A 27,212-nucleotide genomic window follows, 5' to 3' on the forward strand; every position below is an offset into this window, starting at 1 on the left:
TGTTTTCAGCTGCAGCGAGAATAATCGTCTGACTTTCACACAAAGAAAGACACAAACACGAGCAGACTGTTCTGGTAACTCATTCATATTTAAGTCGACACGTCGGCGTCTCAATCTGCTTCAATCCAAGATTTCATCACTCCAGGAGCCGGCACCCTCGGGTGTCGTCACACTGTGACACGGGCGTCAAAGACGGCGGGCTGTATGAAGTCTGGGAGGACCGCGCTAACAGCTTTAAATACAAATCTCTCAGCCTTCTTTACAGACATGATGTAGCCTTCAGATGACACCCTGTCAGTCTTTTTTTAAAACATGCCCAAGTCTCCGAAGACGGGACTTTCTGCTCTCCAACCTGACTTTGTAAAATCCCAGAACCCTGATCACAAAGAACAACTGCATACTGGGTGAAGTTAGAGTACTTCAAATAAATGCTTTCCAAGTTGCACACACACACACACACACACACACACACACACACACACACACACACACACACACACACACACACACACACACACACACACACACACACACACACACACACACACACACTGAATGCTGTTTAAATGTTTAAATGACTGAATAAATGACGATTGGCAACTCATTACGGTGAAGGACGTTGAATCAGAACGGACGAGAGAGGGCAGAGAGGGGGAGATGAAAAGGTTTGAAGTTCTCCCCTTTCGCTCACTTTAACTTTAATGAGGCTAAATTGTAGTTACTGAAAAGCGAACTGGGGAAGAGGGAGAGGCAGATCTGGAGCTCGGCCCACTAAGAGGAGGTGGGCCGAGCGTTTGTGAAAGGACGTTTGTGAGCACGTTCAGACTAATGATATGCAGTAATCACAGTTTGGTAACATGTTAATCTTACAGGGCTACAAAACAAATAAACGCAAAGTCACAATTTTAAGTAAAGTGAAATTTGCATGCAAACTTTTGTACGCTGTCCAACTCGCAAAGATTAATTTATTGCCAATTAAATCCATTTCAAGTCAGACAGCGTGAAAGTTTTGGATTTTTTTTTATGTACAGAAAAAAGTATTTATTTACAAAGTAAAACTGTTTCAAACAGTCAGAATTGTTGATTTGTAACTAAATCCCGCCTCTGATCAGGCAAGTAGCCAATCACAGATTTGGATTGTGGAGCGGCCAATCAGATTTGAAGGCATATCTGGACACGCCCCTGCCCCCATCTTCTCAGATTTGAATGATTAGAAAATCACTCGGGGAAAGGTTTAGACGGTGGATGTTTTCTCCCTCGTACGGAGCGTTTGAGACTCACTGGGAATCTGCTGGATCTTGTGAACCACCACAAAGGCATCCGACAGGCCCACCTTCACCGGGTGATTGACAGAGCTGATCTGAGACACCTCAACGGGGATCTGAAATAGAAGAAGAGAAAATCAATTACCAGCAGCACGGCAGTCTGTCTGGAAACAGAAGCAGGCCACTCGGCTCTGACAGCACTTCAATTCAAACCGATTTATTAGCGTCTCCCACACGGGAGTCTGTGACGGCAGGATGCAGCTCGAAGAAGCATACGACCTCTTTTGTGCAGAGGATCAACATTTCAGATGAAAACAAGGAGAATACCATGAAGATAAATCAGACCTGGATATCATAAAGAACCACGTGAAGCCTCAAACATGTGACTCCTTTTTAGACCAATCACAGAGCAGCAGAATTATATTGATGAGAAAATAACAACTCACATAAACACTTCAATTATCGTGCATCATTACTTGGTGCTCGCAGTTTCCCCACTCTCACCAGCCTGTCATTTTCTATAATTAGTCTTTGTTCAGGTCCATTTGGACATCGAATAGAAAAGTCAGACGTTCTGTGTTTGATGACATCACAGCTAAATTAAGCAAGAGGAACAGTGTGAAGACATTAAGTCACGTTTTCTTCATCATATAGTGTTTTACTGTCTTCGGACTGAACGACCTGAAACATCATGTTTGTTCTTGTGTCCAGCGCTGCAGCAAATGTAACTGAAATAACATCCAGTGTGTCCTGTGTGTGAATGTGTGTGTGAGTCCTGACTGTCTCCAGTGAGGGAGAAGCTGGAGTCCCGCTGGCTGTGTTGTTGTCAGAGCTGTGTTTACATCCTCTCCTTGTGTATAAGAGCTGTTTTTAGTCAAAGACGAGAGAAGAAGAAGAACATTGTGGGATTTTCCTGAAAGCTACCGGACTGTCAAGAGGCTTCAAACCTGCAAAGAATCTAAATCTGCAAAGATCACATGACTCTGTATCCATGCTGGAGGGTTTTTAAACTGCAGGAGAGAAAAGATCAGCTCTGCCTGGTTGGATGAGTACCGACCTCTTTGTATGCAAAAACAATCCTGCCCGTGTTGTGCAGCGTGGCCTGGAAGGTGAAGCTCCCCAGGTTGTAGTTGTCCTGCAGGTGGACGTGGTCCCACTGCACCACCAGAGCTGTACCTGCAGGAGAGAGAGAGAGAGAGAGAGAGAGAGAGAGAGACCTAAAGTCAACATGTGGAACTGAACAGAATCACACGGACTGTCAGAGCAGTTTTACAGTCTACAGATAGAGATCACTGTCTCGTGTTTCCTCCCTTTTGAAATATCATCTGCCTCTGATGTAGCATGAAATGAACCGCTGACGGGGAAGAAGCCTGTGAATAAGAAGACATCAATGTTTGTTAGGCCGTGTGTTTTTGAGGGATTGTTTCCTGGCAGAGGCTTCGGTTTTTCCCCCGCGGTGGGCGTGACGGGGTCGACGCGCCAGGCGGCGTGAGCGCTGATTTAAAAACACGCAAAACAGAGAAAGAGAAACAGAAGTGAATACTTGAGGCAAAACAAGGCGGCGGCGGTGGTTACAGCGTGAGTCAGCCTGAGTCAACTGTTTGCGTTCACACATGCAAAAGGTTTCTGCGAGTGTGAACGCCCTTTATGACCACATGATCAAATGTTTTAGTTTGTAAAATTGGCGTCTTAACAGTCAGTACGAGGACGTGCGTGTTTCTAACTTTGAATATAAATAAATCAGTCAATCAGTCAAGTTTAAGAGAAATTTAAAACTACAAATCCCACTTCTCCGCATGGAGTCGTCACGAGTTGTTAGCCCGCTAGCGCTAGCAGCAGAATCACATGGCGTTCAGCCTCCCATCACTCTGAGCACCGTTCTGATTTACTGTGGACTTTGGAGAAGTTGTCGATGTGAAAGCCGGTCATTTGGCTTCCAGCCGGGGGGGGGCATAAAGGTTTGTTAACACATCTTCATCCATCCTCACTGCTTTCCTCTGCGAGCTCACGGAGGAGCGTGCTCACTGAGTCAGCAGATATAAGTCTGATAAACATGCGTCGAGTTCAGGAGGGGAGCTCGTACTATCAGGGGCTTTGTGTCTAAAAATACAGAGAGGCTGAGGCGGCGTGGAGGGAGTACACGCTGGCCTTGTTTCTAATCCCACTGACAAACTTCACATGCTGCATGAACACAACAAACACGATCCATCTCTATCACACAAAGCTGAGTGGAAATGTTCATCAGGAAGACATTAAAGGAGGATTAGACGACGGCTCCTTTCAGGGACAGAAGTAATAAACGCTTCTACCAGCTGTGTGATCATGTTATACATGCTGGAAGACGACGTCATGTTCCCTCCATAACAAATACTTTATGATAACAATAAGATGCGTCACATGTGTCTTCAGCGTGATGGAGGAGTGCCGCTCTGCTGCTGACTGATGGACGGCGTGTTGGGGATCACGCCGCCTGAGAATCGATCGGCTGCCACTTTTCTGAAAGTCTGATGAGCTCCACAGCAGAAGGTCACTCGCTGCACTGCAGACTGACGTGATGGAAACGCAGCGGAGCAGACGGTAAAGAACAGACAGAGAGAGGAGGGGCAGGAAGCCAAATTTAACTGGATGATGAACAACTACATACAATGACAAGAAATGCTTTATGCAGCTTGTCGACAGGCAAGCCTGGGGCCAATAAGGGGCCCCTGAGGGGGGGGGGGGCCATCAGACAGCATTCACTCTCATTGCTCTGCTGAGCGACATGATGGCTCTCGACTGGCTCGGCGTGAACATCTGGACTGGCGATGTAAACGAAATCCTGACATTTCTTTTTTCAGTGCTCCTTGTTGTTGCTAGGTTACGACAGTTAGCTCCTGCTTCCCCTCGGCGATGCCCTTCAGGTGTGTTTTTTGACTAAACTCGGTGTTCTTAACATTTGCTTTCATTGTCGCGGCTCCAGCAGAAGCTCTGCAGCTGCACGTTTCCCTCAAAGAAGAGGCGGACGAGCGTCTGTCCTGCCCTTTGTCGTTGTTGACAAAGCTGATATCAGAAGCCCTGCCCCTTTTTGATTTTGATTTGACAGCGAGGTTTGATTTGACTGTTTGTGTTGGTGTTTCACTGCAACACTTTGAGGACACTGGAGGAAAGATGCTGTTTACCGTTGTCAAAGTAGATGACTGTAGAGTTTCTGGAGACACTGGGGTCAAAGTTCGCCATCAGAGGAGCGATGTACTGTGTAGCTGTTAGCATCCGGTGCACCACGTCTCCCGTGTAGATGAACCCTGTGGAAGACAAAGACACCAAAAAATGAACCACAGGTACTCTGCAAACTCTGATGGGTTTTTTTCACCTGTTCAGCGTAACTTTACATTTCTGCGCCTGAGTTTGATAAACAGTTCTCAGGGGGATTTAGCCTTTAGCAACTCAGAAACAAACAAGCATCAATCCCTCCCTCCTCTGAAGCTGTTATCAGTTCAAGTCTCTCCATGAAGGCATCCAGTCCGCCCTCAAGTCCAAAGTTAAAGGCTCCTCGTTTACACACGACCTTGGCTTCTCCTCGTGCTGCAGGCTACTCAAGCAAGCGATGAATTATTGCTGTTATCTTGATCAAAAACAGAAGGCCAAATCTGAGCTGCTAAATAACCCCCCCACAGTAAAAGGCCGACTTTTACACTCATGCTTTAACTCGCCATCATCGATCACAGGCACTAACGAAGACACGATGACAACAAGAAAGGGATTATTCTAACTTTATTTATTCTCTCCACAGGGGGGGGGGGGGGGGGCGGGGGCTGCATCACTTAGGAACCTGTAAACACGGCTATAAATGGACTCCAGAAAAGGGAGGAAACACCCACAATTCATCAGGAGGGAACAGTGTTTGCATAGCCGATAAAGCTCCGAGGACAACAGAATCCAACACGCTCTTAATTTCCCTGCTGACAACGTAAACTTTAGCAAAGTCAGCTTCTAATTTCAGACGTATTTAAAGGTGATGATTTGGTTTATTTCACTGACTTTGCTTGAAAAATAACAAAACAAACCTCAGAAGAAGGAGATGAACTTTATTAACCCTGCGATGGGGATATTCGATGTGCTGATGTCACGGTGAGCGGGCGCTCCTGAGCTGGAGGCCGGGTTCGGTGCCTTGCTCAACGGCACGGCTGAGGAAGTGACCTTGCACCTCTCCAGCTATCAAAACCAAATTTCAGATTTAGTCTGCACCAGGACTTGAACCAGGGACCCTACGCCTCCTGACAGACTGCGCTTTTGGCCCCTTAAACTGTCGCTGTTTTCAATCAACGTGCATTTATCTGAGACAGTCACATGACTCCAGTGTCACATGACGTTTGATCTTACACATCACATTATTGAGAAAGGGAGCTTTGATACGTCCCCTGATTTTTTCAAACTGTGGATTGGTGCACGCTCGTGCTGCGACCCGCGCCTGAGGCTGAGAAAGAGAGGAATTTAGGGTAAAGTCTTTTTGAAGCCAGGCCTGTAAACCCTCCTTTCATGACACCATATGTCTACTCAGCCTGTAGGCGGGCTATAAAAACACATCTATCACGTTCGAAACCAGGCGCAAACAGAGAATATCATGGGGGGAATCAATCTTCCCCCAAAGACCTCCAAGCTAAAAATTACCTCGTCGAGGAGGCTTATAAATTACAGCGAGAGGTGAGGATGTGACTTTATTTAGCTGTGTGAAGCGCTGACTGCGTCCACATCCACCTGGAGGTAAAAGATCCGGTCCTTTAGGGCGCCGTTGCCATGGATACAGCAGGTTGTATTACAGTACAATCAAAGGTGACACGTTCATTTAAAGCAGGCCTTTCAGTGTCCTAAATATGAACATTTATATTTATAAAGCCTTTTTGATCGTGCTTCGATCAGTCTTTCAGCTTGTGCGAACAAAGTCTGGATGTTGGATGTGAATAAACTGGAAAATGAAAGCGACAGATCTGTGAGTAATGATTTATATTTAAGTGGACACTCGAGAGAAACAAGTCAACTCCTATTACTTTAAGTGACCATATAAAGCCTTATACACGTGTGCTTTCTCGTCCCTTTAGTCTCACACGCGCACTGACCTCCAAGCTAACGACACGCCGAGCACTTTGGAGCTGAGCGTTGTAAATAAAGTCGGACTTTCTTACTCCTGCACATCATTAAAGTCGTGCTGCTCAGTGTTTAGGCTTCAGATTGGGATTGGGCCGAAGAGTCATGTTTACATGTTCTGTGATCCCAAAGTCCCGACCTTCGTGTGTCCAATGGAAACATGAGGAGGAGTAAAGCGTCCCCTCGCTTGTCTTCAAAGTCGTTGCTCTTGCAGCCAGAAAAGCATCAAACACACATTTATTATGAGCGGTTTAAGATGAAGCACAAGGTTTTATCTAAATTAGATTTTTGTGTTTTTATGATAGTTTTTTTTTTTTTTTTTAAAGATTGATGCAAAACAATAGTGAGTCAGCCTATGATCCATCCAATATCTCTCACAGAGCATAAATCCTCTGGAGCCAAGCTAACGTAGAACTGGCAGCGAACGCCACCTTGACTGAACAAAAGAGTCTCACTTAACGGAGTGAAAAAAAGCAAAAGGTATCTGCTGACAACCAAGACGGGTGAGGACAGGAGGTGTCGTGGTGAGGAGGAAGAGGAGGCTGAGAGACCCTGAAATGGTGGGATAAGACGAGGGTCTCTTGGAGACAAAGCCCCCTGAGGCCTGCCAGACACAGATAGTCGCCTCCTCCTGCTCCTCGGTTTCTCTCTCCTCCGAACGCTCATCCCTCCATCTCTGCTTGAAGGAATGCAAATGTCTCCTTATCTCCTCCGTGCTCGCAGCCTTCTGCAGACGTCCGTCCCATCGAGGAGAGACAAACTCAACGCTGCGCCAGTGACGCGGGCTGGAGTGGGAGAAGGAGTCAGCGATGAACGTGGCGATAAGAGACAGATTTCTTTATTATTCCAGCGGCAGCTGAACGCAGCATCTCTGGAATAGTTGGATAAGAGCAGGGCTTTGGTCTTTGATGTGATAATGGCTGGTTGGGGTGTTGTGGTTTCACCGTCAAGACTCAAGTGGAAAATTGCTTTGCACACTCCGGCAAACACGTCTGCTGTGTCATGTGTGCAACCCACACACACACACACACACACACACACACACACACACACACACCTCCTTATCCATGTCTATCAGGGTGTGCGAGGCCACTTGGCACAAACGCTCCAGTTTCCAGTCCAAAACCATCCGTCTGGTTTCTCTCCCAGTGAAGTGCGGTGTGGCATTGGTGGTGCTGAGTGTTGGGAGTGGTTTGTTTTTTTTAATCCCTCGCTCCAGCAGGAGGTGCGAGCTCGTACCAGACCGACTGCGTGGGGTTTGTGCAAGACGAGACTTTTCAACCTTCGATCTCAGCTATAACAATCTAATAAACAGTCAAGCATTATGTTGGCACACGCCTCACACACTGACACCTGGAGAACGCCAAGTCATGAATATATCACAGAGATGCATCCACGTGTGATGTTGGGGCGGCTGTTTCTCAGTCGGTTATGTCTGAAGCAGAAGTCGGGGGTTCGATTCCCCAGCTCCTGCAGTGCCAACATGTCAAAACAGCTAGCGGGCGCAGCGCTCCTTAAATAGTGCTGTTGGCCATTTGGGAACTTTACGTAGCTGTCAGAAGACGAAATGAAGCGTCCAGCGATGTAACATCAATATCAGCCGATCAGCGAATACTGCGACATGCTCTGATGTCAGTTCTTAATGTGTCTTATCAATGTAATACTTAATCTAATACGTTTTCACACACTGGTTACTGCGAGTAAAAACAAGCTGCAAACACACAAAGTACACAAAGTACCAGACACACGTGCAGACCCACTTTTTTCTTCTCTGTTACATAAAGGCCTCTGCGTAGTCCAGACTCATTTTTATAAATCTCAGCACATTCCCTCCTGAATCCAGCAGCAATAAATTCAGTCTGTGTGCAAAGCCTAATATGCCAAGCACACACAGTGTGTCCAATAACAACAGTAATCACTACTGCTGAGAGAACAGTGCACACTTACCGCCAGTCGCCACGGTGATTTCACGCAGGAAATGTCCATAAAAAGGGAAGTCGAAGGACAGGTTAACTCTCTGTGAGGGGGAAAAACAGACAGATGAGAGATGAGAAGAGAGAAACTGGCACAGGAATGAGTCCTAAAACCAGGAAGTGAGTTAGCATTTTAGCGCCATGCCGTTCCTACCTCTAAAAGTCGATAAAGGATTTTAAACAGACGACTGACATAAGGTCTGGGGGTGAAGCTACTTCCGGGTTTTCCCAGCCTATATGATCACTTCCTCATCTCCTTTGTGGACGGCTTTTCACCCCGACTTTTGGTGGATTGGTTTGGAAACACAATACTTTAAAATATGATCATGCAAAGCGGTGGTTTTTGCACAAGCGGGACAAAAACGATGAGATCAAATAATTCAACTTGACGAGGTCGGTTCATGTTTTGACAGATTCTTTAAACCTTTTTATAACGGATGGCGAAGTATCTCGTTTTTTTCTTTACTTTCCTTTATTTTTCACGTTTTGTTTTTTTTTTTCCTGGCAAAAATGAGCTTCTGTATTATTCCGGACAATGTTGACAGGAATTATCACATACTAAAAAAAAAAGCCTTTAAGAAGCTATAATGTTATAAAATGACTCTGGGACCGAATGAGGAATGAACCGCTTTCCACAAACGATGGTTTATACGTGCATTATTTTACACCCCCCCCCCCCCCCCCCCCCCCCGATTATTATAGGTGATCGTGGAGCATGCCGGGGGGAGTAATCCTGAGGCCGACCACACTCGATCTCACAGACTCTGCAGCCGATCCGGAGCTTAACTTTTCTTCGCTGCTGTGATGAGGCTGAACTCTGCGGCTGTGTTTTTGTTTTTACGACCTCATTGGCCGATTCCTCTCTGCGTCTGGGGGCCAAAAGCTCGGGGTTGGAGGGCAGCTGTGCCAAGAAGGGAGCTCTTTTTTTTTTCCACTGCTCAGAGTTGAATGCCATCGTAATAAACTCTATTTACTTAAGTCTGCCGACACGCTGGGTGACTTTAAAAACAGATGGTTTTCACTTCTTCTTGCTCTGCAGTCTCCAGGCAAGGATTTTGTTTTATTTTTTTTGTCTCTGCATTGATTGGTTGGCTTTTAAACTGATACTACATGAATGACTTTGGAGAGAAAACTCCCTCTTTTACATTTGAAAGAAACTCCTCGCCTCGTCGACGGGCCGCTCGGTGGCTAAAAAGAATAGCTCGCCGCAGACTGTACGCTTCAATCCATCATGACACGACTGAGGGTGGATGAGCGGAATACACAATGTGCAGCTCTTTTCTATCTCCTCGCTGGCTATTGTTCACCCGGGGGTGCTGTCTCTTTTCTCTCTCTCTCTCTCTGCCCTGCTGCCACGCTGCTCGCTCTCTTCAGTCAGCCTCTGTGTGACTCCATCAGTATGCTCCTCACATGGGTCACCTGCTTTGGCGGAGGTGGGGGTGTGGGGGGGGGGGGACTTTACTGCAGAGGAGTCCTGAAGCTGTTTCAGTTCTTACAGTCACTTTTTAAACCTTTCTTTGAATCGCACAGGAAACATGCATCTCCACGTTTCTGTGTCCCTGAGATATCAGGCAGCTTTTCAGAGTTTTAAAAACACACAACAAAGAGAGAACGAGGCTTAACTTGACTCATTAGTGCGAGCTTAACGATAGCATGGTCTGTCACAGAGACCAGTCTATTGTTGGACGATTTCTAGCTCTCCAGGAAAATATCCCATTATCACAAATAAAAACAAACGAGCTTTGCTATCCGGAGATAACGTGACGAATAATTTGAGATTTCAAGGGAACTGAAAGAACTCGTTATCATCGGGAAAATGGAGAAAATAAACATGTTTGGATGCCTTTCTTCACTCAGCATTCGTGGGGAAACAAATCACCAGTGTGGTATTACACACCGGATAAATCCCGTCTTTGGTTTAAATGAATTTAAAAGTAATCTAAATGAAGTCATTAGCCACAGAGAGCGAGCTGAAGCCTCCTCTCAGCGTGTTGGACTCATCACAGGTTACACTCAGGAGGCTGAATAACACAGGGAGAGAGACTGTTGGACTTTGGATGGATCTACTGTGGCTTCAGCTTTGTTGCATTTATTCACATTTCAGCCAAACGGGACGTGTCGTGAGTTGAAGTTAAAGTCTGATCCGAGTGGATTTCTGTATTAAAAGCCGGGACGAGATGAACCGGTTTACTGCATCGACTTCATGACAGGTACAGGACCCCCCCTCATGCACTCGATGAGTGCAGAACATAACAGTGTGTTTGGGTTTTCGGGATAAAATGAGATATCTGAAGACGTCATGCTCGACTCTCCTCTTACATTCTCTGAAAAGTTACAGATCAAACGATGAACTTCGAAGATCATCCACTCAGACAGACTTCACCTTGAGCTGCAGACGAAGTCACCGAGCGCAGCGCACAGCTCACTATGAATCGATCTGACGTCAAAGATGAAGTCCGGTGTTTTCTTAAACTTCCTGAGACGCCTCAGAGGAAATCTCCTTGTTGACTCACCGCTGCTTGTCTGTGTGTGTTGGACAGAATCCCGTGGATCTTCACTTTCTCCTTGTCCATCTGGTCGATATCTACCCACAAGTCTTTGCTCGTCGGATCTGACGGGCTGTATGTTTTTGACGTGTAGTAGTCGTGGTCTGCGTCCTCCTGCAGACACAGAATGAATAGAAGCTGTAAACATGCAGAGAGTTATTAAGAAGGATGAGATGGAGCGGGGAGGGGAGAGTGGACGTTGCTGTGCTGCTCTGTGATTTAAACCGCTGCAGCCTGTGCTATTATCATCCAGCGTGCAGAATATATAAACACATATTTGTAAGAACATCCTGTGGCTCAGCTGCTGTGAGCTCAAATCTAACTCTAATTTAATCCAGCGGCGGCAAAACAGAAAGCGTGCACATATGTGAAAATCAATATAGAGTGTTTTTTTGTCTTCTTAATTTGGCTGCAGAACAAACAACCTGCTGAATTAGATGACATTAGAATACAATGTTTTCCATCATGTGTGCATTCAATCAGTGCTTCTCATTAAAGCACAATCAGCACAGGAGCTGGTTTAAATGTCTACTCATCAAATTAAAGCCCATTAACCTCTGCACAGTCAGGATTACATTCTTCAGCAGAAACATTTTGTGGACTTTTATGAGGCGTGTGGGAGCGGCACGTCGGCTTTTACTGTTTCCTGTGCAGAAATAGGAAGAATGTTCGTGTCTTGCCCGACTCTGGAGAAACCTCACATCTGTGCTTTTATCTAAAAAAACATGTTTAACACTGTGATCTCGCTGATAGGAGGAACTCACACGGCTCTGTGATATATGGGCGTTGTTGTTTGGGCGTGTTGTCAAAAAGGCAACGAGACAAGCGTTAATTAAAGCACAACCCGTCCCTGTTCTGCTCGTTATGCTTCCAGGAGTTTGATTCCCATCAGAGAGCTGTAATCTAACACCTCTACATATTCAGCCTGCGGCGTAAAACACTGAGATAATATTTCAGGCTTAGCAAAGTCCCCGCAGGATTGATAAATATCAGAAATCCAAATGGAGTTCAGCCATGTTGGTGGTGTTACTTTTGATTAAATTGAAGATTTAAACAAACATTAGCTGAAGCCTTTCATGGCAGCCGAATCGTGTCAGGGCAAAAAGCCCCTCCAGCAAGCCTGAGTCAGCACTTTGCTTTCAGAATAGAAAAGCAAAGGGCGCTTGTAAAAGAAGCAGCAGACACAAATACAAGAGCTGTAAAGCTTCGTCTTAATCAGCACAAGATGTTTTCTGCTCCGGCAGGGGAGAGGATGGAGGCTCCTCCTCCTCGGAGGCCAGAGAGCCCAGCTGGCGGTTGTTTCCCTTCGGGGGGGGGGGGAGGGGGGGAGATGTTCGGCGGCGTGCCATTGTCCAGCTGGGTGGAGGTGGACGCGAAGCCGTGAGGACCTTTCGGGGCCGCAGCGAGCAGAGCGCGGGGAGCTTCGCCAGACAAACAGCCTGACACAAACACGAGAACAGGTGCTGCTCCACAAAATCTGCCAGCAAGTGATGTGAGATCGTTGATGTTGATGTGTGAAAACACACACAAGGTGGGAAACGTACTGCTGCCGCTCTGCCTCTGTTTTACACAGACTTAACTCTGAAAATACAATTTCAAGTGTTGTGTTTTAAAAAAGCACTTAAAGGACGCCATCGCTCATGGCGTGATACCTGTGATCCATTATTCATCGCTCAGCTGTGTCTCCTTGTATCTGCTTGATAGTACTGGTGTGTGATGTGTGTGTGTGTGTGTGTGTGTGTGTTGAGCGACTTGTTGTGAAGACTCTGTTGTGCTGCGTCAGCCAACTTCAGAAGCTGTCGTGTGATGTTCTGAATCTTCTCTGAACCTGATCCGAACAGAGGACAGCCGATCCTCACGACGCCGGCGTCGCAGCTCCAGACGACTCCGGCGGTCCATCCAGTGTGCGGAGCTCTCTCTCTCTCTCTCTCTCTCTTTCTCTCTCTCTCTTTTCTCTCTGTCTCTCTCCCTCTGATTTTCTTTTCTTTAAACGTTGATGTCGGCTCAGCGTTCGGCCAGGAACCGGCGGTTTGATGACATTCAAAATGACGGAGAAACGGCAGGCTGAATACGCCTATTACAAAAGGATGACATTTTAAGAAACGGCTACGAAAGTGTCCATCCGTCTGTGTGGGATTGTTTAAAAGAGAACAAGAAGAGAATAAATCAAATAAGTAGTGTGAGTTGAATCCAGGCTGCTGATACATTATTTAAGGTGTTCTGCTCTTTGGTTTTTTAGATTTCATACTTTGGTTTTGGGAGCTGTCTGCCGGGTTCAAACAGAATACGCTTGAACAGAGATGTTGAGTTTACCACTCAAACTCACCATCTCTGCTGCCGTCTCTGACAGGCTGCAAACCAACATGTTTGGCCAAACCGCCGACAAAGACGCCACAACCCTGACTCCAGAGGAGGACGGGAAGCGAGGGTAAAACACAGAAGAAGACCGAGCAAAGCTGCAGGCACAGACGAGCATTATAAAGACAGTAAACATTGCTTTCCAAACTCAATATCCTCCGGGAGTCTTTTAACAAACTTGACAAAGTGTGACTCAAAACAAACAAAGAGGGGGGGGGGGGGGGGGGGGGGATAACTCATTTGCATTCATTGGAGGTTTAGAATATGGAGCGTAAAAGCAGCTCTGGGAGTCGAGGCAGGGGAAGGAGAATTAGCGCGCTGCTCACTGCGTGAATCTTCTCCTTCAAGAAATCCACAAATAAACAGCAACTTTAGTGAAGCGTGCAGCTTCCAGAGCGCACGCTTATTCCTGCACGTCAGAGCCATCAGTCGTTTCTACAAACGCGAGGTCAGGACCCTCACATCGGCATGTTTGCTATGTATACAAGGTCGAAGGTGATTCTCAGGCTGAGCAGGTGTTCAGACCTAAAATAAAAAAATCAAACCATCTGAAAAGGAAAAGATACAATCCAAGATGACTAACACAATCACAGGAGAAACGTGGCCTCTTGTGATTCAGCGTCCGCTTCAAAGTGGAGATTTAAACTTTGACGATCAGCTTAAGAAGCCTCTAACGTAGGTTTGATTAAAAACAGCGTCCGTCACATGTGATGAGACCACACACACACACACACACACACACACACACACACACACACACACACACACACACACACACGTGATGAGACCACACACACAAGATCTGACAGAAACTCTGCAGGTGATCAAACACGACTTGAACGAGCAACAGCAGGTAAGAACTCCCATGATTCCCCGCCGGCCTCCACGTCATGTTCTGATGTTTTGATTGATCGTTTCGTGTTTTTTTGTAAACATTGACACATGAAACGATCGTTCACATCCAGTGTCAGGTCTTCTTTCATACAGGATGGCCAATTAAAGTAATAAAGTAATGCTAAGCTTTTATCCAAACACACCTGGATGGATCAGACAGACTTTAAAGCTGAAGAACACATATGGAGCTACCTGATGAGTAGCACGGCTGTGCACCCATCAACAACATTGTGCAACTTTCTGATTTAACGAAGCAACACCAAGCGTCAGTGAGCGTGACTCACAGCTGAGGTTTTAAAATGCCTCGGAGCTTTGACTCAAGATAAACGTGAGAACCTGAACTCTCAAAAGATCCCAACGTCCAAAAACAAAAACCGTCATCCCAAACAAGTCGAGACGCGCGCCTGTGGATCCTGTCGGGTTGTGTAAAAGAAACTGATGAAACTTGCGATAAAGACTTGTTCGCTTCTAAACGCACAGCGACCTGAAGACACGGCCACAGTGAGTCACTCAGAGTCATCCAGGGCGCCTGGCTGTCTGCTGTTCAGACCGCACTTATAAAGCTGCATGCTCAGGTGAGAGGAAGCTACCGTTGGACGATCGTGTAAAGGCGCCCGTTAACCCAAACACAGGCTGACCTGAGAGCGGAACAACGAGGAGAAAAAAGACGCGTTTGTAATCGTCCTTTTTTAAAAACACATTTAATTCTTCACCAAACGAGAACCATCAGAGAGTTTTGCAAATATGATTTTTTTTTTCTGTGACAAAACTGATGCGATAAAAGTGACCACAGCTCTGCTTTTCAAGCTCCTGCAGAAAAGAAGCTTTGGGCTGTCTTGGTTTTGGCGCCCCCTGTGGTCAAAGCCGTACATGTTGTGACTTTGCTGATTTTTCACAGAGGACAAAAACATTTTAATGCAAGGCAAGCCAGGGCAGAAAAAGATACCAAAAAAACCCAACTCTTTGAATGTGTTTAGCATCACATATACAGTTTACAAAGTTTCATGAATTTTTAAAGTGTCTGCAGGCAGATTTTGTCCTCCGGGTGGACACAGTCCCTCAGCTGTCTCCTTCTCTGCTCAGTCTAAAGACGAGACTTTAACTCCTGCTGCTGCACTGTCTCTGCCCTCTGAATCTGACGGCTTCTCTCATGTCAGCAAAGTGTCGGTGGCAAGTGAGTGTGTGTGTGTGTGTGTGTGTGTGTGTTCGTGTGTGTGAGTAATAACAGGAGGAATGACGGGGTGTTTGTGCAGTGGACTGCTTTTCCATCCGGCACAAACAAATGAGCCTCGGAGGGCGACAACAACGAGGGACGGGTGAGTTTGTGAGATTGTGTGTTGCAAGTTCATGCGTGAAGTCTGAAGAGTCAAGTGTGTGTGTGTGTGTGTGTGTGTGTGTGTGTGTGTGTGTGTGTGTGTGTGTGTGTGTGTGTGTGTGTGTGTGTGTTTACAGCTGACGATCAAAGCTCCCCCCCACACGCCCCTCCTTCCTCGCTGGGAGACACGGCTCTGTGAACCTGAGATGATTAGAAGCTACTGGTAAACTTAACGAGCCGCCTGAACCCAAGCGGCCGCCTTTGTAACGACTGAACGCCTCGATGCTGTGCGCGGGTCAAAGGCGCCATAACAGCGCGACACGGGGCGACGCCTTTCATTTACATAAAGGCAAACACAGGCTGAACCCGGCTATTAATCTCCAGCAGCTCCAGAGAGCCTCCTGGAACCGTGGGAGGCCGGGGTAATTTCCTGTTGTGGTCGCTCTGAGGTCAAGTTTAAGAGGATCCAGTCTCCCGCAGAAGGTGGATGATCACCTGAGGCTTGGGTTTAATTTGATATAAAATATTCATCCACCTAGTCTTCTTTTCATTACAATACCTCCACGCTTTATGGGAGATTTATAATCGCTCCAGGGAAGAGAGGAAAGAGTATTTTTAGGTGAAGCTTCATCGATTCAGTCTCCTCAGACGAGCCGGCTGGAAGGTTTACCGAGCGAGACATTTTGTCAACAATCACAGCTAGTTTGACTTCACCTCGAGAATGATGTCGTATCTAATAATCTGCCTCAGCTTTATTCGCCTGTGCAGAACCATATATTCCACAGGATGAAATTACATTATGGGGTCGGGGTGGTAATCGCAGGGAAACACGAGAAATGTGGCCAAAGATATTTGTGAAATCCTAATAAAGCGATTCTGCAGCGGTGTTTGGGTCAATCTGCACGGGGACGTCGGCGTGCTTACCAGAAACTAGACGGACTCAAAGAAACAGGAGACTTAAAACTGCATAAGAAGAATCACCTCATTCTGCCAAATATTTCATCTCATACTTGACATCTGTAGTTTAATAAAACATGAAATAACATCCTTTCAGTTTTTGCTCAATCAGCACCCACCTCTATCTGCGAGCTGTTGTCTGTGTCCTCTGACGACAGCAGCCCGGGGAGACCCTCAGGCTCCACCTGCTCCGGCTCCTGGTCCTGCTCCGGACTGGCCCTGTTGCTGTCCATGTTACGAGGTTTAAGTGGGAGCCATCTCCTCCACCTGTGACTGTACAGCTTCACATCCACTGCTGCGTCCTCCTCTGCCACCTGCCCCTGCACGTATGAGTAAGAAACCCCTGAGGAGACAGAAAAACACGGATAAATTAAAAATTACAAGCAACACAATATGATATGACTATATGACAAGAAGTATTATTGAAGTCATTCATCTTGTCCTGCTGTATCGTAAGTCAGCGTCTCTGCAGACTTTTCTCATTGCACTGGGGAGAAAATCTCAGTGCCTCAAACAGATGCACATTAGGAATGACTCAGCAGCCGTCACACAGACCAGCGGGCCGCAGACTTTCACAATCATCCCTTCCCCTGAGTCTGAAATAAGGACGACAGTGACAGGGGGGAAAAATGGAACTATGTTAATATAAACGCCGACCCAGCCTGAGACAGAGCGCTGAAATGTGCTCATTATATGAAACGTGTTCCTGAATTGAAATGAGTCAAATAATGGGAGAAAAAAAAAAAGACATCAATCATTTGAATATGCAAAAGAGATTTCTGCTGTACAAAAGTTCACTTCAGTTCAACAAGTCTGTCTTGCTGTCGAAAGTTTGGTCAAAGTAGGCTTCAAGACCTGATTGGTTGAAACAAACTTTTTCGGGGTGTCATTTAGTGTGTTTGTCCAGAGTAAAGCTAAAATCCTAAACTAGACCCAAAGTACATTAAAGGGGACAAATTATGAACATTTATTTAAGTAACCTGAGTGTCTACCGACCCACAAAATGTGAAATAAACTCATCCAGTCTTTTGTTTGGGTTCTGCATAAGTCTGACATCACAGAGAAAAAATGCTCCGTTTCAAATTTGCTCTCTTTGTGATGTCACAGTGGGATTCTGGTAACGTCTTTTTTCAGTGACTGAAAACAAAGATGTCCAAAGTGTGCAGAAAAGGCGTCATTTTCAAAGATGCCTGCCTCTGGTGTGGACGACGCCTGAGACACCAGTGACAGGAAGCTCCTGAAGCAGTCAGAGAGTGTCTGTTTATCTGAGAGCCCCGTTTCCTCTCCTCCAGGCTGTAACGTTTGGCATGCTCGGATAAGCTCCTGCAACCCCGAGACCCTAATAGGATTAAGCAGTTAAAGACAATCACTGATAGAACTTTATTTTCATAGCGTTCATTCCAACACAAACTTTACAACGTGCTTACATGCTGATCCAGCTATGCAAATTGTTCTGGCTCCAGGTGAGACAATACTGCTGATTCCTCCTCTATTACTCCCTGCTCCTGTTTTATGAGACAGAGGTCACTGGGTTTAACTCGCAGAGCGCTTCTTCTTACGCTTTTCCTCTGCCTCTTTTTTTCCTCTCATGCTCGCATTTCTTTCTCCATGTCGTCCTCTCTCTCTCCTCTCTGAGGGCCCCCCTCCCCTGTCTAGTGCTTCTCAGGAGAAGACGAGAGAGTTGGTGAGAGAAAACGAAGGGCGCTTCAGATGCTAATTCACCCAAAGTGGAAGCTGACAGATTCACTTTATAATGAGCGTGGGCAAAGCAACAGAAGCAAAGAGAGCAGTCTGCTCTTTCAGATAGGTGTTGATGTACATTGGAAGGCTTTAAGTGAGCAGAAGGCGCAGAGTTTGAAAGAAGACTCGGGGTAATTTGCAGCTAATTGTTTTTGGAGCCAAAGAAGAACAGTAAAAAGTTAGAGCCCATTTCCAGTAAGCCATGTTAAAGACCACAAATCAGACCAGGAATCTTTATGTTTATGTGCAGCCTGACTCACTTTAAGACTAATTACTAAATTGGCTACCGTGAATGAAAGAGTAAATCAAACAGAGAAGATCTATTTTTCAGCAAGGCCGATGAAAACGTGCTAATTATTCTATTGTCAATGGGCTACATTATATTTCTCTGTTAAAGTTGGCAAACCCAAACAAAGAGCAGCAGTTTTCATTAACATGCTTCTGGTATTACTGAGTTTAATTTGAGGACACTAATTTACATCTGGCTCTAAACTAAAACCACAACACTCAGACTGTTTTTCCTCATGCTATTTTTTCCAAGTTCTTTTTTTTTCACTCTGTGTTGGGCTTCTGTATCTCGCATTAACGCCTTTCATGCACAAATAAACACGCCTGGCCTTTCCGTACAACTTCATCCATCTTATAACTACAGCGGGGGAAAACCAATTTAGGCTGCTTTTGGAAAAGTTGAACAACAAATATCTGCTCTGCGCTCTTGTCTCTGGCTATGCAGTGGGATAAAATGGATGAACTCTATTAAGAGCAAATTAATGTACTTTGTTTGTTCCACAGTGTGAGAAAATAAACAGAATTTATTGAGTATTTTCTCTTAAGAACTAGAAGACATCCTCCGTGTAGCTGATAGCCTTTGTTACCGAAAGAAAGCTGCAACTTTATGAAACAATTTTATAAACAACTTTAATAATATAGATTTACATGATTTGAAGGCCTTCCTTAAAATAGTTTAGCATGATAGGTGATCACTGATTATTTTGATTTCACAAAAGAGTTTTTAGATCATGCTCATTCTACATGCATGTGAAGCCACAAGCTTCTAAAGGGCGCTAACATTAGCCCGCTAACATAACAATGCAGGACACAAGAGATTGCAGCTCGAGCTGAGGGTCAGTTTTGTCTGCCAGTTGCGTTTAATGGTGTTTAATTATGGTGCCTTCCACTTGATGATGCCTTCGTACAAACATTACAGTTGGAGGAGAGCGGACGCTTTGTGGCTAAGATGTCGCTAAACAGCACAAAATTTGGCTTTATGCTGGTGCCCAAAAAGTTGCACATTCTTCTTTTAACACAAGATGTAACTTGTAACTTTGGGTTTTTACATCCTTGATGGTTACAGTGTTAGCAGAATATAAAAACTTTGTCAAACAAAGCTCAGAAAAAGCTGATTCAGGAAGGCTATAAACATTTAGCGCATAAAGCGCTGAGTCATGAATGGCCCACCTATCAAGCCTTTAGCAACGCTAGCTCACAGTTAGCTGTACATAAGAGTGAACTCACAGCTAAAATTTAGGTTGAATAATCTGCAGGGGAGTAAAACTGCAATGAAAGCACTCATTAAAAACAGTCAGAAGAAAAACTCATCTGTGAAAGGCAGAAATATTTAGGACAAATGCTGAGTCATAGGGCGCTCTATGCTTAAGTATAAGCTTTTAGCAGTAGATCACTATTTTCTCAGTTTCAGACTTAACCCGTGCAGAACAAAAACATTCATTATGTTCTGCTTCAGTCACCTAAAGTCAAAGCTCCAACGTCTGCCTGTGCTGCTAATGCTGCTGCAGAAGGACTAAAACAATTATACAGAGAAAAGACTAGCTTCTTGATGATTTATACTGCACACTGTTATATTAACACACAGTAGAGCAAGTTGCAAACACACGTCACTGAGAAATAGCATAAAATTGAGCTGGATGTCCTGATAGAATATTTTAAAAAATCAGTTTAACAGTTTTCTTCTCGTATCAAAACAAAGAAAAACACAAAAAAATCCAATTAACACAACACATTGCCTGTTATGAAAAGGAAACAAATAGATAGCCCCTCATTAAATACATTTTAAGGTGTAGGGATAAATAGCCTGCTGTCGTTAGCCAGTTCCCAGCATGCTCAATTCCGTTTCCATACTCGCCCGGCTTTTTTGCCACAGCATGCCGCCCTGAAAAATCCCAAGGCCATATCATTTTACAAAGACTCGGTGATGTTTCCGTCGTTACATGTCCAACCACAACGCTTCAGGTCTTTCCAGAGACAGTTTTCTTCCCGTATGCATAACTTCAGTCTTGTTGTTTTGGGGGTTGCAGCAGCTTTCATGGGCCAACTTTTCCCCTCACTGCGTCTTTGTCACATACCACTAATACTTCCTGACACTCACTCTATCCCTAATGGTCATTAGTCACACCCATGCGGACAAAGTAGCCCGGGCAAACTTCCTGTCAACAGTTAGATTCTTCAGTCCAAGAGGCACCTACACACCCAGTCCACTTACGCATAAACATTTATTTTCAACCCCATAAAGGGTCTTTGTCAGTTCCTACATATACAACGGAAAGCTGGCAAACTTTGGACACCATGATCACAACATAAGGGCTTCGGATAAATGGCTGCTCTTTTCCCAGCAGTCCCTCTAAATCGGCCATGATGAGTCACACATGCACCTGCATTTCTCTTGTGAACGCCACCTCTATGAATCAGCGGCAGCACATTCTCTTCTTCGCCAGGGGAAACTCAGGCTCTTTTGTCCAGCCTTTGGGAGGGCACCGAGGGCGGACCCCTGAGGGACACCTAAAATACACCCCCTGCAGAACGGGGCTTCTCCCCAGTGCGAGGCTGTTTCTCCGCTTTTGTATGAAAGGAAATCTTTCACCTCTACTTTTCTTTCAGCGTGTCTGAAAGCCCCCGCATACCTTCACCCTGACTCTGTCGAGCGGCCTTGTTGGCGGGACTCACGCCTGTCAACACCTCTGATTCACAAACACCAGAGGGGCTGTAATTTGGTTCCAACTAAAACCTTTCAAGGACGTTTGGGGAGGTCGTAAAACAGCAGAACAAAGTTACTGTCTGCACCCCTTCTTTCATTCTGTTTCTGCTTGTTTTCACGTCTATTCTTTCGACAGTTCCCACCTGACTCAGTGTTGCAGACAGGAGACTGCAACGCATGACTGACAAGTAGAGGAGGTGTGAAGCCTCATTGCATTTTTGCATGCTTGGATATGTGTGTGTGTGTGTGTGTGAATAATTTTGCAAAATGCATAAAAGAAGTCACATCCCATAACAGTTCCTTAGGCTTTCTATCTGCAGGTGTCAGAGGGCTTAATGTAGTGCCCACTGAAAGCTGCTTTATCAGTGTACCAGCAGACACTGCCAAGACCTCCTCTCCAAGCCTCTTTTACTTCCTCCGTGCACATCAACTCACCACTGTTACCGTGGATTAAGTTGAGGTTACTGTTGCCGAAGACAACTGTTTAAATTCTAGGTTAAAAAAAGGAGGGAAAAAATAATATTGCCGGGAATTTGGTTGATAAAAGACCAGCCCACTTGTTGGAGAAAAACCACCAATTCATAAATCAAGAATACATAATTTGATTTAATGAATCATTTGGTGTCATGAAGGAGAATGTGGCCATTTGTCCTCCATTCAGCTCGTCTTGTTCTGAGGTCACAGATTATTTATCATTCGCACACGTGCAAAGCTTGCAAAGAAAGTCGGTGATGCCATCAAAAGAATACATCTCTGATCAAATCAACAGAAGCACAAGAAATATTTAGCAATTTATTGGCTCACTAAACCGACATGGTAGCGATGGTGGTTTCATCCTCCATTTGAACAACCTTAACCTGCAGGACATCGTCCACTGAACTGGCAACTCAAATAATTGGATAATTCCTCAGATCACATGTCTGCTTTTTAAAAGATCACACACTAAGTGTTCTGAATGCATCTTTATTTTTAATATGCTTAGAAGGCATTATTACTTTCCAAGCTTAAACCAAATCCACAAGAAAGTCAGTCTGACTATTAATAACAGAAACAAAATTGAAATCAGAGCCTTCCAGTTTTGGTATTATGGGTAATTTCTTGTTTTTAATTACGGAATAAATGCAGGCAAACTGTGTGGACTGCACGCATGCTTCGACAGCGTTGGTGTGTTTGTGCAGCGTGCAGGGTGTTTGCAGCGTGCAGGCTGCTCCCTGAAGTTCAGTTTGACACAGACCCATCAGTGAGCAGAGTGATAGCATGATGAGTCCTCTCAGAGCAGAGGCCCCTGACAGTGAGGATTCAAAAAACACACAGACAGCTTGTGATGACGCTAAAGTGATGATAAACTCAGCCATTCAATGTGACTGATGAGACGATGAAGTGGCTTTAACAGGAGATGGATGCTGCTTTGATCTCGCGAAAAGCAAGATGTGAACTATTCAAACAATCTGCTGAGTTTTAATGGATTAATAATCGTGTACGGGATCTTAAATACGACTTGTTTAATGTCTAAATTGAATTCTTCAAGTATAAAACAGTCCGACTGCAGACTCTTTAAATCTCTGTCGCTGAGGGTTCAGAGACACATTGAACACGACTGCATTGAGCACCGTCGACACAAATTCCAAACATGCAAACTGTCTGAAATTATTATGCGCGCTTTCCCAACCTGCCGTAGCTTGCTTTTTACACATCTCCCCCTAAAAACGCAACCTGTCATTAAGAAAAGGCATAAAGACAAACAGCTGACTGCAGGAGAAAGTTAAACACAGGTACAGAGAGAGAGAGAGAGAGAGAGAGAGAGAGAGAGAGAGAGAGGCAGCACCTGCAGAGGAGAAATACTTTCACGCAGCGCTCATAAAAAGATTTAAACGGCATAATAAAAGAAGACGTTTGAACTAAATCTCCGATAATGACTACACAGGGTATGCTAACAGAGACAGCTACAAACTAAATACCATTATTCCCTGCAGAAGCTTCAGTCCTGTTGGAGGCTCAGTCCTCCTGAGTGTGCGCCCGGCCTTCCATGAACGCCTCATTACACCAGAGATCTTGTTTTGCCAACAATTAGTCCCGTCTTTCCGAGTCATAGCACCGCAACAAGAACGTCCCCCGAGGTTCAGATTGGGGACTTTAGATAGCAGCAGCTGTCTCCTCAATTCACATTGATTTACATGCATCCAGTTTCCAACAGCTAATACTCCTCAGACGAAACACAAAGAGAGAAAAATGTTTCGCCAATACAGTTTGGTTCAAAGGTAAATGGACTTGAGCTTGTGTAGCTCGTTTCTAGTCTTCTTACTGTTTTTATATGGAGCTATACGCAGTCCGCCACTCTAGTCAATCATTGTGTTTCCATAGCAACCTGCAGCGGTCCATCTGCAGAGCGGGCAAGCAGCACCACTAACCCTCTGCAAGAACGCGTGAAGCCGAACAGACCACAGGGAGCCATACAGGAAGTAGAGAACCGCGGCGCTGACGGATCACAAGCAGCACGCAGGACTTTATGGAAAGATACCGCACAGTCACACACCGACTCCACCACTGAGCCACAGCTGCCCGATAACTGAACAGTTTTAACCACAGAGAAAAGCAAAAAGGTGTCAGACATTATTTCTCAACAGACCTGAGAGGAGAAACAAATGCTAAACTTTCACCTCAACCAGCATCATCCTGCATAAACAATCCATCTATGAAACATGATCAGAGAAAGCAAACAACTTGAGCACTATGGAAACTTGTAGCACAGCCTACTTTGTAGCTGTTGTTTTATATGTTTAAGGCCCGTGAGTGAGAGGCTGACTTGCTTTATGCTCATCTATAAACAAAGTAACAACAAATAAATAAATGAATAACGAAACATCTTAATTTAAGCAGAAAATGCGAAAGGACATCTGAGAAACAAACAAGAAACACATTCATCTCCAGCGTCTCGGATGTCGCCCGAATGAGAAAAAAAAAGAGGCAGGTGCAAAAAGGGAGCTATAAATAAAAGACAATTTTCGAACCCTCAGAGTGATGATTACTTTTCTGCGGCGCCTGAAAGGAGACTGATGTTGCTTTCCCCCGAGCCTGGCGTGACGCTGTGCCTACGAAGAGGAGCGGCGTGAAAGAAAGGACGACGAGAGTCAAATATTAGATCTGTGTCTAAATATTAAATGATGTGGCTGCTAACCCCTGAGCTGGTGGGGGTTCGGTGCCTTGCTCAAGGGCACCTCGGCAGTGCTCGAGAAGTGGTCTGGCACCTCTCCAGCTACCATATTTCTATATTTTTGATCAACATCAGGACTTAGACCACATACCACATTATCTCTCGCTGTATGAACTTCTCGGTCTCGGAGCTCTGACGCGGAGATTTCCAACATTTAGCCCATCAGTTTTTTAATTTTTTTATTAACGTTGAACTTTTTCTGAAAGTTGCTAATTTCCCCGTCAGTGTCTATTAAAAAAACCAACTAAACACATCGGACACAGAATCCAAAGCACACAAAGCCACAAAGCATCCAGAGACAAACCCGAGCACACGGACTCAAAACCCCAAAACACAGGGTTTTAAAGTGGCGGAACAGACCATGGTGGGGTACGCTGTCACCGCTGCGGCTTCTCTTCCTGTAATTGGTGGTCGTCTTGGTCAGTGCAGGAAGTGTACACAACAGTTATTTGGGAAAGAGACGAACAGAGAGAGGGCACCAGGGAGGCAGGAGACAGTCGGGATTCATGGAGAGTAAAGTGTGCTTCCTGAGCGACACGGAGGATTCCAGTCAGGCACGGCGTCTGTCTCATATTTCAGGAGTCCACCCTTCAGCTGGAAGTCTCCAGCAGCCCGAGGCCTCGAGCCCAGGCAGCCTGATGTATCACTGGACACTGGACCTCCTGCAGCGGCTTATTCCTCCTCCCTCCAGTGCAGACCATTACCTGCTCTTACATTACTGTATTCTTACAGGTCGTCGGCGAGCCACAACCGCCCCCCTCCCTTGGCATTCATCTCTCCACAAAAACACAAAAATCCCTCCTTTCACTCTTCCCACAGTCCTCTCTGTGCCTGCTCAACAGACCTTAAAATTGGAAATGGTCAAATCTGAGGCAGCTGAATGGAGAGAGATGGAAAAAGGACAAAAAGTCTGCACTTTTATTCAGACGCGCCGCGTCACAAACAATAGCCTCGCCTTAATCCGGCGGGCTAACACACACTCTGCAGCTCAGCTCCTGTGAAAAGAAACACATTCAGACACATGAGATGCACTCAGCAGCCTCTCCAAGAGATGATCGCTCCATTTTCTCAGTTTACAAACTCACTGACTCGGGTCTTACACAACACTTGTTAGGCTGACGACCTTCAGTCACACCTGGGATGACAGATAGTTATAGTTGGAGACACACAGCTAAAACACCAACACAGCTAAGTTCTCTGAGGATAAGTTCAGTTTTTTTATATTCATCATTTATTCATCACTCTCTCTCTCTCTCTCTCTCTCTCTCCTGTTTTCTTCCTCCATCCCTGAACGTAAAACTTTGAATCTGTTCTGCACAGCACAGAGTCAAACCCACCGCTCACGACTTTGACCTTGAGCTCGTGGTGCAATAGGCCCAAAAATATAAACCAAACCACCTCGCACATATTCTTCGTTTCAAACAAAGTCCCGGGGAAACTTCATCAAAGATAAAGAAAAAAGGAAAAACCCCTCACCTGCACACACTGTCGTCAAAGTAAGCGTGCATAAATGACAGACGTTTAAACGTCTCTTCATCAGCGTGGTGAAAAACCTCTTCTATGAATGTGTTCCCTTACAGACGATGGATTCAGCACGTGCTCGTGTGAGGAACACTGTCAGGCAGCTCTGCTCCTCCTGAAGATGGATCCCCTGCAGCGTGGACAGCGTGTGTGTAGAGGTGTGTGTGTGTGTGTGTGTGTTTTCACGTGGGGCTCGTGCTGCAGGTGGAGATTGATCGACCGGGTTTGAGTGCGAGTGTATTAACTGTGTTTTTTCCACTTTCTTCCCGGGCCGAGGGCGAGGCCAGATGGGGCCCTTGGGCCTGTCCTCGTCGTTCCTGCTAATCCATCAGCATCAGCGAGACTCTCCCCCCCCCTCCGCCTCCGCCTCCGCCTCCGCCCTGTCAAAACTCTCCACACGCCAATGTTCACTAAGTAAACACACGGAGACACGCTGAACTCTTCAGCCCAGTGGACCTGCAATTCCTCATCATTAGAAAGAGAGTCCAGAGTGGGAGAAGCCCAAGGACAGTTACACACACAATATCTTTAAGAGGCGCACCGGGTAGCTTAGCCGACTCATGTAGGGAGGCAATATCTACTCCACACGGATGGCCCGGGTTTGAGTCCGACCTTTAGCTCACACATGAAGGAAACAAGTGCGGCCTTCTCTTCAACAAAGCAGCAGCCAGTGTTTCCTCCTCCTAAATTCTGATTTATTTTTTTATCTCCCACAGAATTGCTGAAACAAATCTGTAAATGTTTAGTCCGTGATGCGTCCTCCTCCGTCTGATCCGTCAGGACAAATTGGACGAACAACACGCTCTGTGGTCGTCACATCTCCACGGCCGGCCCGCTTCCCAGCACTTAAAGCAGCCCTCACATCCACTTATGACATTCCTCATCACCGACTTAATTTGCTTCAAATACAGAACATGTGAGTAATACACTGCCTCCTACAAAACATGCATTTCTAATTTAATTGTTTTGCCAGATCTGAACGGAGATGTTAAGCCAAAAAAAAAAAAGTGGGATAACATACTTGCCAAATCCCAAATCCTCCCACCTAAACAGCCTCCAGGCACAAAGACCGAACGTACCAAATATTTACAGCACAGCATCTTGGGAAGTTCAAGTCTTTCTATTTCCTGGAAATTTACTGAGCAGACGGGGAACACAAAGAGAAAGAGAGGACAGGCTCATAGCTGCACATTTCATAAATCTGTTGACAAAGTGTGAGGCCGTCCAACTCACACGCTCTGTAATTGCTTCAAATCTCTTCCCGTCCAGCGATGGAGACTTCAGCAGCTCCAAAGAAATCAATACTAAAAACACTGTTC

At 45.5% G+C, this 27,212-nt stretch overlaps 1 protein-coding gene across 2 annotated transcripts in view; it reads right to left on the reverse strand.

Annotated features, from left to right (window-relative positions):
* plxdc2b (plexin domain containing 2b) overlaps positions 1 to 27,212 on the reverse strand; it is a 64,505-nt gene that overhangs the window by 15,601 nt on the left and 21,692 nt on the right. For both annotated transcript variants that reach the window (XR_013780530.1, XM_079360823.1), the window contains exons 2-7: positions 16,549 to 16,772; positions 10,873 to 11,019; positions 8,334 to 8,403; positions 4,424 to 4,546; positions 2,323 to 2,441; positions 1,282 to 1,381 (exon numbers count right to left, since the gene is read on the reverse strand). Coding sequence is in view for 1 of the 2 variants with exons in the window: in XM_079360823.1 (XP_079216949.1) it covers positions 1,282 to 1,381; positions 2,323 to 2,441; positions 4,424 to 4,546; positions 8,334 to 8,403; positions 10,873 to 11,019; positions 16,549 to 16,772 (783 nt within the window). In the remaining variant the exon portion in view is untranslated. The remainder of the gene's footprint in view (positions 1 to 1,281; positions 1,382 to 2,322; positions 2,442 to 4,423; positions 4,547 to 8,333; positions 8,404 to 10,872; positions 11,020 to 16,548; positions 16,773 to 27,212) is intronic.

Source organism: Symphodus melops, assembly GCF_947650265.1.
Source record: "Symphodus melops genome assembly, chromosome: 14".
Lineage (NCBI taxonomy): Eukaryota > Metazoa > Chordata > Actinopteri > Labriformes > Labridae > Symphodus > Symphodus melops.